General features: G+C 38.9%; 1 protein-coding gene across 1 annotated transcript; it reads right to left on the minus strand.

The window, feature by feature from the left end:
• Positions 1 to 14,097: 14,097 nt before the first annotated feature.
• LOC137724086 (uncharacterized) lies at positions 14,098 to 18,334 on the minus strand. Its single transcript, XM_068463021.1, has 5 exons — positions 18,029 to 18,334; positions 17,325 to 17,581; positions 16,698 to 16,754; positions 15,752 to 16,322; positions 14,098 to 14,130 (listed from the first exon to the last, which is right to left on the minus strand). Exons 1-5 carry the CDS (start codon positions 18,332 to 18,334, stop codon positions 14,098 to 14,100), a joined length of 1,224 nt encoding a protein of 407 aa, XP_068319122.1.
• Positions 18,335 to 19,957: the final 1,623 nt, after the last annotated feature.

The following is a 19,957-nucleotide window of genomic DNA, read 5'->3' on the forward strand; positions in this document are numbered from 1 at the left end:
TGGATAAAGAAGGGATATGGAAAACAAAGGTTCTTAAAGAAATAGTGAGCAAAGCATTTTAATCAACTTAGAATTCACTTTTGAATGAAAACTCAACTTTTGAACAAAAAGGGAGAATTTAGACAATTTACGCCCAGAATTGGTGTTTTGGAACCTTTCTTCAATCACTTATTCTTTTCTCTTTTTTTTTTTTTTTTTTTTTTTTTTTTTTTTTTTTTTTTTTCTTTTGAATCTCAAAACAAAAACACTTAAACATTCTCTCCCCCACACTTATTTTCTTTCATAATGTAACTCAAAAGGAATTCAATTAAGTCATGCTCACTATCTTTTAAGAACAAGGGTAAGGACGGTCATATTCTAGGTTAGGTGAAGATAAAGTGGGTAAACAAAGAACATGGGTTAACATGGCTCAACGGGGGTAAAACTTACAACATATACGAAATATGGGAAGCGAGGCTATTTGGCTATGGTGGCAACTACACAACTTCATCTTGATATATGTTATGCAAATCAATAACATGCTTTGAATGAAATGGGCATGAGTTCTAGCATTTGGAACTATATGATGAAACGCCTTCTAAGTAGTAACCAAGCAAAGAATAATGAGATCATGCAACGATTTTAGAAAACAAGAAATCACAGATTATACTCTCCAAAGAACGTTATAGGCTCAAGTCTCTCAGGGTTGTAGCATTTGTTTGAGTTCCTTCCTTCAGGCATGTTACAAAAACTAAATTTTCTTTTATGATTGCATGTGAAGTCATACATTATAACCATAACCAAGCATATACCAAGAGTAAATCAAACTTTTCTCTATGTTTATAACTCTTTTTAACAGTCATGCAATTACAAACCAAATCCTTAACATTGTGTTGGAAGGTATCCTAAGACACAAACACACACACAAAAACAACTTTAAAACAACTCTTTTTGGGTTTTTCAAAACAATTTTTCAAATTTTTATGGGATTTTCGAATTTTTAAGACAAAACACACTAAAACAGTTTTAAAACAGTGAGAAACAACATGTGAAGTGATAGGTGAATAAATCCCATGAATTTGCATCAAATATACTTAGTTACCCCCCCACACTTAAATCAAACATTGTCCTCAATGTTTTAAGCATAGATTCACACAAAGCATAAGTAAATACACAAAAAACACTTAAACATACTAAACATGGCATAATGTAATTAACAAAGAGAAGAGTTTAGAGACGCAAATCTGGTTATAGAGTGTAAATTCCATCTTCTCCTTGGTAATTGCATTGAGGCTTTGATCTTTGTGATTCCACAGGCTTACTCTTGAACTGGTTTCTGCCCATCATTGATTTTCCTTTGTGCTACTTCTTGAACTGGGCAGCAGGAATCTTTTGATCTCCTCCACTTGTTGATTTTCCTTTGTGCTACTGGGCTGGAGGATTCTTTTGGTCTTCCCTGAAGGTCTGAGCTTACCCTTTTGGTCTGTTTCTTTGTTCAATCTTTCCAATTCGTATTGAAAAGAGTTGGAGGATAACTCAGCCTATGTTTGTCTCCACATGCTTCAATGTATCATTTTCACTTGCCTTACTCGCTCCCCTTTGCAGAAGTGGTCCCTTCTCCGGAAGTGTATCAACCGTTGAAGATGACTACTCGAGAGCAACGCTAGGTAAGCAATCAGGAATAGATTCCAGGCAGTTGGCTCCAGATCGGAAGACTGACTCCAAGTGCCGGCTGATTGCTTCTTTTACTTTGCCATGCGAGTAAGAACAAGGACAAAGAAAAAGACAGGGAAAGAGCATGATATGAGATACTTTTGCTTTTGACCTTAATGATATGAGATACCTTTGCTTTTGAAGAAGCGGTGAATGAATCAGCACACTTCAATCTGCCGTTTCCTCCTGGGTCATCTGTACTCCAGGCATCTGGTATCATCTTTGGGGAAGAAGAAAGAATTGAGTATTTCGAAAGGCTTTGCTGGGAGTGCGCCCTCAGAGGTGAGGGAGAGTTGGGCATTTTCTTCAGGTTTGCCCTGCCATAAAATACGAAGGTCGACATATATAGAGATAATAGCAAGTGGTGGTACTTTTTACCTTTGTCGACAAACGTTTTGATCCCGCAACTCTGGCTTTTTGAAATAGTGGCGCCTCTTCGATCTTTGAATACGCCTCTTCGATTTCTGAGTAGGCGCCCCTTCGATTTCTGAACGACGCCCTTTCGCTTTCTGAACGACACGTGGTAGTGCAGATGCGGCTCCTTTTGACAAAGCTGCACGCGTTTTCTGAAAAGCAGAGAAAGCGTCGCCGGACTTTGCGTTTGTCGGCTAAAGATGTGTAGCTGCGATGATGGCCTCCACGTGCTTTCAGCTTTGTCAGAAATCTTTTGACAAAGCTGAACGCGTCTTCTGAAAAGTCGAGAACGCGTCGCCTTGATTACGCCGGAAATTCCGGCTTTTTGAATTGGTGGACGCGTCGCCTTGGCTTCTTATAGAGCTATCGATCACCGCCAACATACACACTCTGAAGATTTCCCATTCCTGAAACTCGACTTCGGCCCTTTGTGAAATTTTTAACTCCATCCACCCCTTCTCTTTGAACACTTTTGAAAAAAATGGCAAACTCATCGAACCTTAGCTTAGATTTGAGTCTCAGCAGCGATCCGGTTGCGCCCCGTCAAGGTAATGTATGGCGCCCTTCTTTTTTATCTTCTAACGGTCCTCTTTCAGGTGAAGACTCTGTGATGCAGGACGCCACAACAGCTACAATAGTAGCTAAAAACCTCCTCACTCCAAAAGATAGTAGGCTGCTGTCAGGACGGTCCGATGAGTTGGCCGTTCAAGAGTCCCTCGCACTTAGTGTTCAGTGTGCGAGCTCTGTGTCCAACATGGGCCTACGCCTGCTTGCCCGCTCCCGTCAAGTGGAATCGTTGATGGCAGAGGTGGAAAGACTTAAGCAAGAGATCCAGCAGCTTAAGTATGAGAATAGAAGTTTGCATGTGCTTGCAAATAACTATTCGTCGGGGATGAAGAGGAAGCTTGATGAGCTGCAAGAATCTGAGGGTCGAATTCACAGTGACCGTCAAAGGCTTGCGTCTTATCTCCAGAGGCACCTTTTTCCTGGGTCATCCAGCGCTTGGCCAAGTATTGAGGCCTGGAATGCTCTAGCTCCGATGCCTCCCGCTCCGATGCCTTCCGCTTCGATGCCTCCCGCTTCTATGCCTCCCGCTTCTGCGCCTTCCGCTTCTGCGCCTCGTAGTGGGACTTCACGCAAACAACCTTTGTGAAGCTCCACCTTTCTCCATGTTTAGTATCTTTTTTTTTATTTTTTTTTTATTTTTTTTTTTATTTTTTTTTATTAACATAAATAAAATTAAACGGCATGGAATTGGTCCTTGAATGGAAGGTGATACTTGAAGTGAACCGGCATTGGTTTGAATTCTAGTGTAGGTGCCTGATTCAAAAAAAATAGCAAGTTAGTATAAAATCTAATGGAATTTGGAAAAAAATACTTACTTGTTTTGTCTGACAAGAACTCAATGACAAATACCACTCCTTTGAAAGTTTCAGGGATATTGGACTTGGCCAGATTGCAAGTGATGGTTATTACTTGTCCAATGTCATCAAATTTAACTTCTTTGGATTTTGTGGTTTCAAGAACGTCCTCTTTGATGGATTCATGACATTCCCTACTTGTCACCTTTGGAAGGGCTTCCAAGATGTCTTTTTCACCTTCTTCTTCCTTGGAAGTCATGAATCTGCAAGGAATAGGGTTAAAAATAATGAAATTTGGAACAACCATACCTGTATTAGATGGCATAGGAGCAATAGGAGCCTCCGGTAAAGGTGTTTCCACCCTTTCCGTGGGTTGGGTGTATTCCTCTTCCTTGTGATTTGATTTTGATGGTTGAGGGTCCGTTCCAACCTCTTTGTCACTTCTCAACATGATTTCCTTGGCAGTTTCAAATTCTCCTTTCTGATTTGCAATGGTTGAACTAGGGAGTTCGCCTTGGTCGCAAAATTTTCCTTCGAACTCCGCTATCTGCCCAATTTGCTTTTCCAAAGTAGTAAGTAATTGAAAAATCGTATCATTATCATTTGAATTACCTACATTACTTTGGGCAGGTTGTGGTGGCTGCATAGGCGTTGAATAGAACTCCTCATACGGCTGCCAATATCCTTCTTGTTGAGCCTCATTGTCTTGATTTTGTAAGCCCTGCACCAAACAAATTAATTCATCAAGCTTTTGGTTATAATTTATTGACGAACTTAAATTTGGTTGGGCATATTGAATATGAGGTTGTGGTGGCTGCCAATATCCTCCTTGTTGAGCATTTTGAGGTTCCCACCACATAGAGTTTGAATGATCACTCCAATCCGAATTGTAAGTATTGGAAAACACGTTATTCCTTGATTGAAGATTAAATATATCAACTCTTTGCATTTGGGACCTTTCCATGAGTTGTGACAAAAGAGAAGCATTATTAAGTGCCATCTTGTTCTTAACAAACAAAACACAAATAAAAAAAAACTAAATCTAAAAGACAATACAGAAACAAACAATCCAAGGGATTAGCAAATTTTCTAATCCCCGGCAACGGCGCCAAAATTTGATGCGTGATTTACTTGACACTCAAATTAAACCCTCGTTTGACAATTGTAGTAGAATGGATAAGTGAGGGATCGTTCTAGACCGGGGATTAGGAGGGCTTGCAAATCTCTTGGAAACTGACTCAAAAACGTAAAATAAAGTTTAAAACACTAAACTAGACTCAAAGAATGCAAAATTAAAGTTTAAAACATTAAGACAAACCAAAAACTCAAAATGCTTTAAAAACACAAACTAAATTGAATTCTAACTAAAATGAACATTAAAGCAAAAGGGGGATTGAGGTTTTTACGAAAATTGAAATAACGAAATAAGTTAATAAACTAGACAGAATGTAAATATGAAATTTATGGATGAATGCTAGCTAAGGGGTTCATCTCCATACATGTTACACTTGCATACAAGATTGATTCTCAGTTGGTCTTTCGATAAATTATGAAACTCAACGCCCCGGGTTAATTAGGTCCGCTTAAATTAACCGTCAAGTTCTCCTTAAGTTAATGAATTGGATGGGTTAGCGCAACGCAATTCACCACATTCTCCAAAAGTCCTTTACGTGAAAAGCACAATAAAGATACAATCAAAGATCATTAAGCATTATGAAAACTATAAGTGTTGACGAGGCATTCGTTACTATGGAATACGTATGAAACTTATGCCAAGAATTCGTTTAACGCGATTGTTTATAAGCAACCTCCACTACTTGTGAATATAAGTTCATAACGATTAGGTGAAATTCACTTATATTCTAGCGTCATATTTATGCATGAAAATTAAGCGCGCATTCTTAATAAACATTCATAAATAAGTTATCAATCAAACGGTTAAACAAATTGAATTCAAAACTTATGAAATTCCAACGAAAGGTAATCAAATCAAAATGCAAGTATAAACATTTATTTCGAATCACCCCCTAGCTAAAGGGGGGGTTTATTTCCTCATAACTTTGAAATTAAAGAAACACCTAAACATTCCAACAACTCAAACTTGAATTGTATGAACGTTTAGGCACTCTTCTCTTCCATTCCTCATACGTACAAAACAAAGAGAATTGAATTTAAACTTTGAAATCAAAGAAACACCTAAACATTCCAACAACTCAAACTTGAATTGTATGAACGTTTAGGCCCTCTTATCTTCCTCGTTGTTGTAGCACAAGGTCTAAGGTGAGGTTTGGGGGATTATGGAAATGGTAGAGGAGTGGTTTGGAGGGTTGGGAAGTGGTGGAAATGGAAAGATGGTTTTGGATTCTAAGGGGACTCACGGCAAAGAGAAGGAATGGAAGTGTTTGTGGTGTGTTGTGTATGAAATGAGATATGAGATGTTCTTGAATGAATGAATGCAAGGGTATTTATAGGAGTAGTGGAGGGAACATATGGTTGTTTGTTTAAGATGCAAGTGGCTAATTAATGATGGAAAAGTATGTGATTTAAAGGATGCAAAGTGAATGAATCATGAATCATTGTGGATGAAAGGTGGAAGTGCATGTGTTGATGCAATAAATAATGCATGTAGGGTTAGGAAATAATGAAGAAATGCATGTGAGATGTTTGGAAAGGAAATGGGAACCCACGGCAATGAAGTTGTTTTGTGTTGTGAATTATGATGAATGCATGTGAGTTAAAGAGGGAGAATGTGGTGAAATGATGAAGTAGGAAGGTGGAAATGCATGTGAGATGTTTGGAAAGGAATAAAGAATGAATGGTGGAAATGTGAGTGAATGATGTGCATGTGTGAGAATGCATGTGGAATTAAGAGGAGTATGGAAGTGAAATAAATGAATGATATGTTAAGTGATAAGTGAATGATATGTGGTGAGTGATAAGTGAATGGTTTGATAAGTGATAAATGAATTAGTTTAAAGGGCTAGGGTTTAAGTACATAGAATGGGCCTAAAATAGGTTGGTTTGTATGGCATAATGTGTTTGATTGAGCTAGAGCCATTGTTTTGTGTCTTCAAGTGCATACAAGGCCTTCAAATTCGTCCATCCTCTTGGCTCCATGGATAAGCTATCCAATCCATGCCCAAAAATGCTCCAAATGGCCTCAAAATGCACTTTCTTGCTCCCTAGGCCCTTAGAACCTGAAAACACACAAAAGAAGCATAAAGGACTAAAATAACAAGAGAAACATAACATAAATGCACGAGAACAAGCCATTTAAGTCGCATGAATATGCTCCTATCAGATTTATCAAGGACTTTTCAAAGATTGCACAACCCCTTTGCCGTCTCCTTCAAAAGGAAGTGTCCTTTGAGTTCAATGAGTGTGAGAAGACATTCAAACATCTCAAATGATTGCTTACCTCGGCACCAATCATAGTTCCACCAGATTGGAGCATACATTTTGAGCTAATGTGTGATGCATCAGATTATGCAATAGGGGCTGTTTTAGGCCAAAGGAAGAACAAGCAGCCACATGTCATCTATTATGCATCCCGGACCTTGAATGATGCTCAATTCAACTACTCTACCACTGAAAAAGAACTTCTTGCTGTTATGTTTGCTTTAGATAAGTTTCGTTCATATTTACTTGGCACTAAAGTTGTTGTTTATTCTGACTATGTAGCTTTGAGGTATTTATTCACCAAGAAGGAGGCCAAACCAAGGCTAATTCGCTGGATGCTCTTCCTCCAAGAGTTCGATATTGAAATTAGAGACAAGAAAGGAAGTGAAAACATGGTTGCTGACCACTTGAGTCGTTTGGTGCACAATGAGGAGTCCTTACCCATCCAAGAGACATTCCCAGATGAGCAATTACTGTCCATTGAGGTAAGTAAGCCATGATATGCTGATTTAGTGAATTATTTGGTGTCTAAAGAAGTTCCAAACACCCTAAACAAACACCAACATGATAAACTCAAGAAGGATGCACGGTTTTATGCGTGGGATGAACCATATTTGTGGAAATATTGCTTTGATCAGATTCTTCGTAGGTGTGTGCATGATTGTGAGTTTAATTCAATTTTAACTTTTTGTCACACTTATGCATATGGAGGTCATTTTGGCACACAACGCACAGCCCTTAAGGTGTTAGAATGTGGATTTTATTAGCCAACAATCTTTAAGGATGCTCGAACTTTTTGTATGACTTGTGATCGTTGTCAAAGAATGGGCAATATAGGTGCAAGGGATCAAATGCTGCAGACCCCTATGTTCAATGTTGAAATTTTTGATGTTTGGGGCATTGATTTCATGGGTCCTTTTCCTTCTTCATATGGTTTCACTTATATTTTGCTTGCGGTTGATTATGTCTCGAAATGGGTGGAAGCAAAAGCCACCCGTACTAATGATTCTAGAGTTGTTGCAGATTTTATCAAAACTAACATCTTCTCTAAATTTGGGATGCCTAGAGTGCTCATAAGTGATGGAGGGTCTCATTTTTGTAATCGTACCATTGAGGCGCTGCTCAAGAAATATAATGTCACACATAACATTTCAACACCTTATCATCCTCAAACAAATTGGCAAGCCAAGGTTTCAAATAGAAAAATCAAGCAAATTTTAGAGAAGACCGTTGTACAACCTACAAAGCACCCATTGGCATGTCCCCATTTCGGCTTATCTATGGCAAACCATGCCATCTTCCCATGGAATTTGAACACAAGGCGCATTGGGTTGTCAAAACATTTAACATGGACATAGATGCGGCTGGAATTCATAGGAAGCTTCAATTGAATGAACTTGAAAAGATTAGGCATGAAGGTTATGAGAATGCTCGCATTTACAAGGAGAAGACAAAGGCATTTTCATGACAAGATGATTCGTAGCAAAACATTCTCCATAGGACAGAAAGTGTTACTTTTCAACTCTCGCCTTTGTTTGTTTCTCGGTAAGTTATGTTCTAAGTGGATTGGTCCTTTTGTTATTACTAATGTTTTTCCTTATGGTGCAGTCCAAATCCAAAGCTTAAGGAATGGCCAAGAATTCAAGGTGAATGGGCATCATTTGAAGCCATTTTATGAGAATGTTGAAGGGCAGATTGTGGAGGATGTACCCCTCCATGCCGTAGGCCCTAATAGAGTTTAAGAAGAGGTATCGTCTGGCTGGAAGACGTTAAAGCAAGCGCTTCTTGGGAGGCAACCCATGCATTCAAATAAAGAAGACTTAGGCAATCCAACAATCCACAACCAGATTTGTGTTCCTAAACCTTTCTCTTTATTGCTTTTACTTTGCCATGTTAGTTGTGTTTGACTGTTGTGTTGTTTGTTTGTTTGCATGTGAGTCTTTGTTTCAAACATTGAGGACAATGTTTGATTTAAGTGTTGGGGGGGGTAAACAAGCTGTTTTTGCATGATTTTCATGGGATTTATTCACCTATCACTTCTAATGTTGTTACTCACTGTTTTTAAGTGTTTTTAGTTTGTTTTGAAATGTTTTTATGCCTCTTATTCAGAAAAATACGAAAATTTGAAAAAAAATTTGAAAAACAGTTTTGAAAAACCCAAAAAGAGTGTTTTAGAGTTGTTTTTGTGTGTTTGTTTGTGTCTTAGGGTACCTTCCAACACAATGATGAGGATTTGGTTTTTAAATGCATGACTATTAAAGAAAGTTACAAACATGGATGGAAGTTTGATTTGCTCTTTGGTTTATGCTTAGTTATAGTTGTTGTTTATGAATTCACATGTAATCACAAAGAAAAAAAAATCAATTTTGTAACATGCTTGAAGGAAGGAACTTAAACTAACGTTACAACCCTGAGAGATTTGAGCCCAAACTTTGTTTGGAGAGTTATTAATTTGTGATTTTTTGTTTTCTAAAGTCGTTGCATGATCTCATTATTTCTTTGCTTGGTTGCTACTTAGAATGTGTTTTCATCATTATAGTTCCAAATACTAGAACTCATGCCCATTTCATTCAAAGTATGATATTGATTTGCATAACATACAATAAGATGAAGTTGTTTAGTTAAACCACAGCCAAAAAGCATTATCCCTTTGCATATGTATTGTAGGTTTAACCCTTTTGAGCCTTATTTAGCCTATTTTCTTTGTTAACCACATTATCCTCACCTAGCCTAGATTAGGACTATCCATACCCTTGTTCTTAAAGAAGCATGACTTAAAAGGAATTCCTTTTCATCAACATATTGCAGAAAACAAGTGTGGGGGAGTGTAAAAGGGCACGGCAAAGAAAGAAAGAAAAAAAAAAGAAAAAAAAAAGAAGAAGAAGAAAAGTTGTGAAAATAAAGAAAAAGAGTTGAAAAATAAGTGAGAATAAACTCACAAGTATTGGTTGTTGAAGAAAGGGTCCAAAAGTTTGAATTTGACCCTAAGTTTTGTGTGAATCTTCCCTTTGTGTTTAAAAGTTGATTTCTGCATCAAAAGTGAATTCTAAGTGTCAATTTCATTACTTTGCTTCCTATTGCATTAAGAACCTTTGTTTTTCCTTACCTTTCTTTGTTAGCCAATACCTTAGCCTCATTACAACCCTTAGACTTCTATCTTGATGTTATGTGTTCAATATGTGGACTTTGAAATTGGTATGAGCATATGGAATCCCTGGATCTCGTTCTAAGTAGTAGCATTCCATTCATGAGATCATATACATGTCATTGTAATAATTCCAGAAAACGCTTTCTTTGTTATGACATATGTGAGTGCTAGTCTACATGTTTACATCAATCTTCTCACATATACCTAGTGTAGGGAGTGTAGTCAGAAAATCTGTGTGAAAATAGAGAGTATATCTAGTGAGGAATTGAGGGAATTCTCTAAGGCATGTTACCACATTCAAAATGTTGTTTTAATTGATTAAATGTGAGCTAGTAAGTGGTAACTATGGTTAAGTGTTTGCTCAAGAGTGGAGATGGCTAAAATATGTGGGAGTAATGTTCTTTAATATGTCATGTTCATTGGAAGTCCCTGAGGTAAATGTTGGAAGGTCTAGATTGTGTTTTGTTTGTTTTGTTTTGCTCGAGGACTAGCAAAAGCTAAGTGTGGGGCAATTTGATAGGAGCATATTTATGCGACTTAGTTAGCTTGTCTTCTTAGATTTATGTTGTTAGTTCTTAGTTATTTTAGTATTTTGAGTTATTTTCGTGTGTTTGTAGGTCCAATTGGTTAAAGTGGCAAGAAAGTGCAATTTGGAGCATTTTGGAGCAGTTTTGGGCTTGTAATGGTTAGCACATGCTTGGAGCAAGGTGGATGCACGAAATTGAAGACCAAAGGAGGCTAGGAATTTTCTTAAGAGATGGAAGAAATTAATTCAGGACTTGGAAGAAAAGGAATCAACCACAAAGAAGGAAACATGAGTCAAACTTCCTTGTTTTGACTTAGTCAATCCTAATCTTTTCCTACTTAGGTTCCAGCTGCATTGGGGGCTCCTAATTGATTTGGGACACTTAAATATAAGTTCTAGAAGCCTTAATCCCAGCCAAAGGGGGATGCCGCACCACCTTACCCCTTCTCCCTTCCTTACCGTGCAAGGCATCCTCATTCCCTTTCCTATTTTCCTTGCCGCAACTTCCTATCCCCTTTCCCTTGGGATTCTGACTTTAATTCTCCTTTTCCTTGTGGATTTGGGGTCCAATTGATGCTGATTTATATAAGCACACAAATTAAACCCTCTTTTGACAATTGTAGTATATGTGTAAGTAGGGATCGTTCTAAACCGGGGATTAGGAGGGATTGCTAAATCACTTGAAAACTGACTCAAAAACGTAAAACAAAGGTTAAAACACTAAACTAGACTCAAAGAATGCAAAACTAAACACTTAAAACACTTAAAACACTAAAACAAACCAAAAGACTCAAAACACTCAAAACTGCCTTAAAAACACAATCTGGGCAGTTTTGAGCACTTACACTAATTTGGACGAATTTGGGTGATAAATTGAATCAAAACACTTAGAAACACAAACTAAGACACTTTCTAACTAAATTCAACACTAAAGTAAAGGGGGATTTAGTTTTTGACGAAATTAAACAAAATGCATAGATTGTAATAAAGACAAAATGTAAATACGAATTTGATGAAAATATGGATGGAATGCTAGCTAGAAGGTTCTTCTCCACACATGTCACACTTGCATACAAGATGATTTTCAGTTGGTCTTTCAATGAATCATGAAACTCAACACCCCGGGTTAATTAGGTTCGCTTAAATTAACCTTCAAGTTCTCCTTTAAGTTAATGAATTGGATGGGACAGCGCATACACAATTCAAAACATTCTCCAAAAGTCATTTACGTGAAAAGCACAATAAAGATACAATCAAAGATCATTAAGCAACATGAAAACTATAAGTGTTGACGAGGCATTCGTTACTATGATGAGCATGAAACTAGTGCCAAGAATTCATTTAACGCGATCGTTTATAAGCGACCTTCACTACTTGTGAATATAAGTTTGTAACTATTAGGTGAAACTCACTTATATTCTAGCATCATATTCATGCATGAAAACTAAGCGTGCACTCTCAATAAACATACACCAATAAGTTATCAATCAATCAGTTAAACAAATTGAATCCACAACTCATGAAATTCCAACCAAAGGTAATCAATTTATATTGCAAGCATAAACATGGTTTTGAATCACCCCCTAGCTAACTAGGGGTTTAGCCTCTCATGTTCACAGAAAGAGAAACAAAATTGAAATTAAACATAGAGAACAAAAGATTGATTACACCTAGAACGCCCAACGAATCCACTTTGAATTTCTGCACGTTTCAAGCTCTTCTTTCTTCTTCTTCTTGCTGCGGCAGAGAGGGTTTTAGGGTGAGTTTGGATGATTTTCTGGGTTGGGAATGGATTTATGGGGATATGGTGGTGCGGCAAGGAGGTGGGAAGGTGTATGGAGGTTGGGAATGGTGGCTGGAATGGTGGGAAGGCTGCGGCAGAGAAGGGAAGTGGCTGGAATCGATGGAGAAGATGGAGGGGTGGCTGCAGCAGAGAGGGAATTAGGGTGATGGTGGCTGAATGATGAAAGAATGAATGAAAAGTAACCCCCTAGGGTGCGGCTAGGCTTAGATTATATAGGGTTTCAGAAAATAAAACCCTAGCTTATTTTGGTTAATTAAAATTAAGTCAAAGGCTTCTAGAATTAGGAAATTAAATCAGAAAATTAAAAGGAAATTGGTTAATAGGTGCAGCTAGGGTTTTATTTGAAAGGGAAATAGGTTTAAGTTCATAAATTAAAGGGAAAGGTGCGGCCAAGAAAAGGGTTAGGGTTTAGGTGCGGCTTAGGGTTATATTTTGAAAGGAGCATGTGTTTAAATGCATAACCTAGGACAAAAATGCCCCCCCTTGCACGGCAAGGGAAGGAGAGAAAGGGAAACCCACGGCAAAAGGGTTTAAGGGGCTAGGGCCTTTGTTTTGTGTCCTAAAGTGCCTACAAGGCCTTCAAAGTGGCTAGAAAATACGGACGTTTAAGATTAGGAAGGGTTACCAAAATGGGAAACCTAGGGTTAACTTTCCTACTCCAAGTAGGAATCCTTGTTGGAGTAGGAATCCTCGTTGGAGTAGGAATTCATCGTTGGAGTAGGAATTCATCGTTTCTTCAAGTCTTCAACTCATTCATTCCTCTTTTGCTCCAAAAGACTCCAATTTGCATCTTCTTGCACACTTTGGCTTTATAACCTGAAAACACACAAAAGTGACTTTAAACACTAAAATAACTAAGGAAACACAACATAAATGCACGAGAACAAGCTAATTAAGTCGCATGAATATGCTTCTATCAAATTCCCCCACACTTAGCTTTTGCTAGTCCTCGAGCAAAACAAAACAACTAAAGAAAACAAGACGAAACAAAACAAACAAAACATAACCTAAACCTTCCAACGTTTGCCTCAGGGATTTCCAATGAAACATGACATGTCAAAGATCATTACTCACATAGCTTTTAGTCTTCCTTCCCTTCGAGCACATACTTAATCATAGTCACCATTCACTAGTTCGCATTTAATCAATTAAAACACATTTTGGATGTAGTAACATGCCTTAGAGAATTCCCTCAATTCCTCACTAGTTATGCACTCAATTTTCACTCAGATTTTCTGACTACACACCCTACAATAGTTATATGTGAGAAGATTGATGTAAACATGAACGACTAGTACTCACATACGTTATAACAAAGAAAGCAATTTTTGGAGTAATTAAACATGTTTAGATATGATCTCATGAATGGAATGCTACTACTTAGATGCGAGAACCAGTGACACCATATGCTCATACCAAATTCAAACTCCACAATTGAAATGCACAACACTCAAGATAGAAGTCAAGGGTTGTAACGGGGCTTGGGGTATTGGCTAACAAGGAAAGATAGGGATAAACAAAAGTTCTTTAAGCAATAGCAAGCAAAGTAATGAAATTGAGACTTAGAATTCACTTGGAATGCAGAAATCAACTTCTAGACATAAAGGGAAGATTCAAACAATTCTTAGGGCCTAATTCATTGTTTTGGACCCTTACTTCAACAACAATACTTTGGAACTCTTTTCACTTCTTTTCAACTCTTTTTCACTTTTTTTTTCTTTTTTTTTTCTAGCCGTGCCTATGGCACATAAACTCACATCAATACTCCTTCCCCCGCACTTATTTTCTGCAACACATTAATCAAAAGGAATTCATTTTTAGTCATGCTTACTATGCTTCAAGAACAAGGGTATGGGTGGTCCTAATCTAGGCTAGGTGAGGATGATATGGGTTAACAAAGAACATGGGCTAACACGGCTCAATGGGGTTAAACTTAAACACAAAATGAGTGAAGGGCACACGGCTATTTGGCTTTTATGGTGGTCACTACACAACTTCATCTTGAATATATGTTATGCAAATCAATAACATGCTTTGAATGAAATGGGCATGAGTTCTAGCATTTGGAACTAAGTGATGAAACGCCTTCTAAGTAGTAACCAAGTAAAGAATAATGAGATCATGCAAAGTTGTAGTAACCAAGTAAAGAATAATGAGATCATGCAACGACTTTAGAAAACAATGATGCACAGATTATTACTCTCCAAATAAACGTTTAGGCTCAAGTCTCACAAGGATGTAGTGTTAGTTTGAGTTCATTCCTTCAAGCATGTTACAAAAACTAATTTTCCTTTGTGATTACATGTGAATTTGTAAACTATAACTACAACCAAGCATAAACCAAAGAGTATATCAAACGTCCATCCATGTTTGTAACTTTCTTTAACCATCATGCAATTAAAAACCAAATCCTCATCATTGTGTTGGAAGGTACCCTACGACACAAACAAACACACAAAAACAACTCTTTTTGGGTTTTTCAAAACAATTTTTCAAATTTTTATGGGATTTTCGGATTTTTAAGTCAACACACACTAAAACACTCTGAAATGGCTTAAAAACACTTTAAAACAGCAAGGAACAACATTGGAAGTTATGGGTGATAAAATCCCACGAATTTGCATCAACAACATTAGCTACCCCCCCACACTTAAATCAAACATTGTCCTCAATGTTTCAAGCCTAAAATCAACCCAAACAAAAGTAAACACACAAACAGCAACTAAACACACTAAGCATGGCAAAATGTAAATAACAAAGAGGAGAGGTTAGGGACGCAAATCTGGTTATGGAGTGTAAATGCCATCCTCTCCTTGGTGATTGCATGGGTTGCCTCCCACGAAGCACTTGCTTTAACGTCTTGCAGCCAGACGAGGGTATGCTCATTCCCCATTGGAGCCCACGGCATGCAATGGGATCTCCTCCACAACATGCTCAACAAAGTTCTCGTAGTAGGGTTTCAACCTATGGCCATTCACCTTGAATTCTTGTCCAGTTTTCAAACTTTGTATTTGGACTACACCATGCACAAAAACATTAGTGATAACAAATGGACCAACCCACTAAGAACGTAACTTACCAGGGAATAACCGAAGACGGGAATTGAATAACAACACTTTCTGCCCGATTGAGAAGCTTTTGCCTCTAATCATCTTGTCATGGACGGCCTTGGTCTTCTCCTTGTAAATCCGAGCATTCTCATACGCCTCATGCCTAATCTCTTTAAGCTCGTTCAATTGTAGCTTCCTATGGGTTCCAGCCGTGTCCACATCCATATTGAAGGTCTTGACCGCCCAATGTGCCTTGTGTTCAAGCTCCACGGGTATATGGCATGGCTTGCCATAGACTAGCCGAAATGGGGACATACCAATGGGCGTTTTGTAAGCCGTTCGATAGGCCCACAGTGCATCCTCCAAATGCAAGCTCCAATCTTTTCTATTCGGCCCAACGGTCTTTTCCAGGATTTGCTTTATTTCTCGATTTGAAACTTCGGCTTGGCCACTTGCTTGGGGGTGATAAGGTGTGGAAACCTTATGCATCACGTTATACTTCTTGAGCAACGCCGCAATGGTGCGGTTGCAAAAATGAGACCCACCGTCGCTTATGAGCACTCGAGGCATCCCAAATCTAGAGAAAATGTTAGATTTTACAAAATTTGCAACAACTCTAGAATCGTTAGTTCGGGTGGCTTTAGCTTCCACCCACTTTGACACATAATCAACGGCAAGTAAAATGTAAGTAAAACCAAAAGACATAGGGAAAGGACCCATAAAATCAATACCCCAAACATCAAAGATTTCAACAACAAGGATTGGGGTTTGCGGCATTTGGTCTCTTTGGCCTAAACTTCCGGTCTTTTGACATCGATCACATGTTAAGCAAAAAGCCCTAGCATCTCTAAACAATGTAGGCCAATAAAAACCACTTTCAAGAACCTTAAACGCTGTGCGTTGTGTGCCAAAGTGTCCACCACATGCATATGTATGGCAAAAACTCAAAATGGAATTAAACTCAGATTCATGAACACAACGACGCACAATCTGATCCGGGCATATTTTCCACAAATAAGGGTCATCCCAAACATAAAAACGTGCATCCTTTTTTAGTTTATGGCATTGGGCCTTGCTTAAGGTGTTAGGAACTTGCTTAGACACCAAAAAATTGACTAAATCGGCATACCAAGGGGTACTTACCTCAACGGACAGAAGTTGTTCATTCGGAAACGTTTCTGAAATGGGTAGGGCCTCTTCTTCACGCACCATTCGACTTAGGTGGTCAGCCACCACGTTTTCACATCCATTACTGTCCCTAATTTCAATGTCGAATTCTTGAAGTAGGAGCATCCAACGAAAGAGCCTTGGTTTGGCCTCCTTTTTGGTGAGAAGATACTTCAAGGCTGCGTGGTCAGTGAAAACAATTACTTTAGTACCAATTAGATATGATCTAAACTTATCTAATGCAAATACAACCGCTAAAAGTTCTTTTTCGGTTGTAGAATAATTCAATTGAGCATCATTTAAAGTGCGTGAAGCATAATAAATAACATGTGGCTGTTTGTTTTTCCTTTGGCCCAAAACAGCTCCAAGGGCATAATCCGATGCATCACACATCAACTTAAAGGGAATGGACCAATCTGGTGGAGTGATGATTGGTGCCGTGGTGAGAGCCTCCTTTAAGTGCTTGAATGTCGTGGAGCATGCATCATCAAACTCGAAAACCACCTCTTTTTGAAGCAATCGGCATAGTGGCTGCGCAATCTTGGAGAAATCCTTTATGAAACGCCTATAAAAACCTGTGTGACCAAGAAATGAACGAACCTTTCTAACCGAAGTTGGAGAGGGTAAGTGACGAACAAGGTCTACCTTAGATTTATCCACTTCAATGCCTTTTTCAAAAATAATATGTCCTAGAACAATACCTTGCTTAACCATGAAGTGACATTTTTCCCAATTAAGCACAAGATTTGTTTCAACACAACGTTTCAAAATTAAGGTCAGATTATTTAAACAATGATCAAAGGAATCACCAAACACACTAAAGTCATCCATGAATATTTCAATAATCCTTTCAACATAATCAGAAAATATGCTAACCATACACCTTTGAAACGTGGCAGGAGCATTGCACAAACCGAATGGCATGCGTCGATATGCAAACGTTCCAAAGGGACAAGTAAAAGTGGTATTTTCTTGATCATCCGGGGCAATAACAATTTGATTATAACCAGAATATCCATCAAGAAAACAATAAAATAAATGACCCGCTAACCTCTCAAGCATTTGATCTAGGAACGGCAATGGGAAGTGGTCCTTCCTTGTGGTGGCGTTTATCTTCCTATAATCAATGCATACACGCCAACCGGTTTGGATTCGGGTGGGCACAAGCTCATTCTCCGCATTCTCCACAACCGTCACTCCAGATTTCTTGGGAACACATTGGATAGGTGAAACCCAACGACTATCGGAGATGGGGTAGATCACTCCACAATCAAGGAGTTTGATTATCTCATTTTTCACCACTTCCATCATCGGAGGGTTGAGACGGCGTTGAGCCTCTCTAGTTGGTTTGGCCCCCTTCTCAAGAAATATGTGATGCATACATGTGGCGGGACTAATACCTTTGATATCGGCCAAGGTCCAACCTAGGGCAGATTTGTACTCCTTCAAAATACGCACTAGTTTCTCTTCTTCTTGTGCCGTGAGTGATGAAGAAATAATGGCAGGTAAGGTCTCCTCTTCCCCCAAGAAAATGTACTTCAAATGGCTAGGTAGTGGTTTAAGATCAAGGGTAGGTGCCTGGACTATGGATGGAAGCAACTTGTTAGTCGAAATGGGAATTGACTCAAAGTTAGAAGACTTACCATCGTGCTTAGGCAATGACTCAAGGGCAGCAACCAACTCAAGGAATTCCTCCCTAGGAGGCACGGCATGCAATGGAGTGTGTGTGCCGTGGGCTAGCAACAATCCTCCTCCCTTGGTTTTGAGTTCCATGCTTCGTGTAATGACATTTTCAAGTGCATCGGCGTTCAAATCTTCAAGGTATCCCTGCGCCAACGAGTCAATTATATCAATGGAGAAACATGAATGATCCTCACTAGGATACTTAATAGAATCCGAAAGACTAAAATTAACAACTTCCCCATCAAATTCCATGGACAAAGTTCCATTAAACACATCAATCTTCGTTCGAGCCGTCTTCATGAATGGCCATCCAAGGAGGATTGGCAACGAAGGGGCATAGTCAGATTCATCCATCTCGAGCACATAGAAGTCCGCCGGAAAGATTAAATGATTTACCTGCACTAACACATCTTCCAAAACTCCCTTTGGATAGGCATTAGATCTATCGACCAATTGTATGATCACACCATCATTTTTCAATACTCCTAGGTTCATAGATGCATAAATTGAATATGGCATGACATTTATAGAAGCACCTAGGTCTAGCATGGCAGATTCAAAACGAGTGTTACCTATGACACAAGGAATGGTAAAACTACCCGGATCTTTGCATTTGGGGGGTAGTTTGCGTTGCAAGATGGCGGAGACATTTTCACCTACCTTTACCACCTCTTTGGTCGACATCCTCTTCCTAGTGGTGCAAAGCTCCTTTAAAAACTTGGCGTACCTCGGGACTTGCTTGATTGCATCCAAAAGGGGTATGTTGACTTGAACTTTCCGAAATGTCTCACGGATGTCCTTCTCGGCTTCTTCTTTCTTTGTTTGCATGAACCTACTAGGAAAAGGTACATTCGAAGGAAAAACATTAGTAGGAACCGAATTTGACACATTCTTACCCTTTTTGGACAAATTGGACAGTTTGGGGTCACTAGAAGCTTGCGGCAAAGGTGTTTCCACCTTTGCCGTGGGTTGGCTTGCTTCTTCCTCTTCAATTCTCAGTTTTTCATCCTCGTTAGGACCTGATGGTGATGGTGTAGGACCTGCCCCGACTTCTTTTCCACTTCTCAAGAGTATGGCCTTTGCATTTTCGAAGCCTCCCTTTGGGTTTGGAATGGTAGAACTAGGAAGTTGGCCTTGGTCAAGAAATTTCCCTACAAAATCTACAATCTGCCCAATTTGTTTCTCCAATTGATCCACCCTCTTGTCTTGGTTTGCATGGCTTTGGCTTGATTTTCTTGCCCCTGCGACAAATTAGTTAGTAACTTAAGAAGTGTATCATTGTCTAGGGATGTACCTGAAGCATTTGGGGCAGATTGTTGTGGAGCATGTGTGGGTACGTATGGCTTAGTGAAGAACCCCGGGGGTTGCTGTCTAAAGCCTCCTTGTTGTGGTGGTTGTTGGGGCTCCCTCCACTTGAAGTTTGGGTGGTCTCTCCAACCTGGATTATAGGTGTTAGAATATGGATCGTTGATAAGAGCATATTCATGCGACTTAAATGGCTTGTTCTCGTACATTTACGTTATGTTTCTTTAGTTATTTTAGTCCTTTATGCTTCTTTTGTGTGTTTTCAGGATAATAAGACGTGTTTGACGAAAGGATGCATTGTGGAGCGTTTTGGGGCTTTTTGGAGCACTATTGGGCTAAGGATGGATAGCTTATGCTTGGAGCCCAAGTGTTGGATGAACTTGAAGGCCTTGTATGCACTTGAGGACA

This window comes from Pyrus communis, unplaced genomic scaffold (assembly GCF_963583255.1).
Source record: "Pyrus communis unplaced genomic scaffold, drPyrComm1.1 SCAFFOLD_19, whole genome shotgun sequence".
Classification (NCBI taxonomy): domain Eukaryota; kingdom Viridiplantae; phylum Streptophyta; class Magnoliopsida; order Rosales; family Rosaceae; genus Pyrus; species Pyrus communis.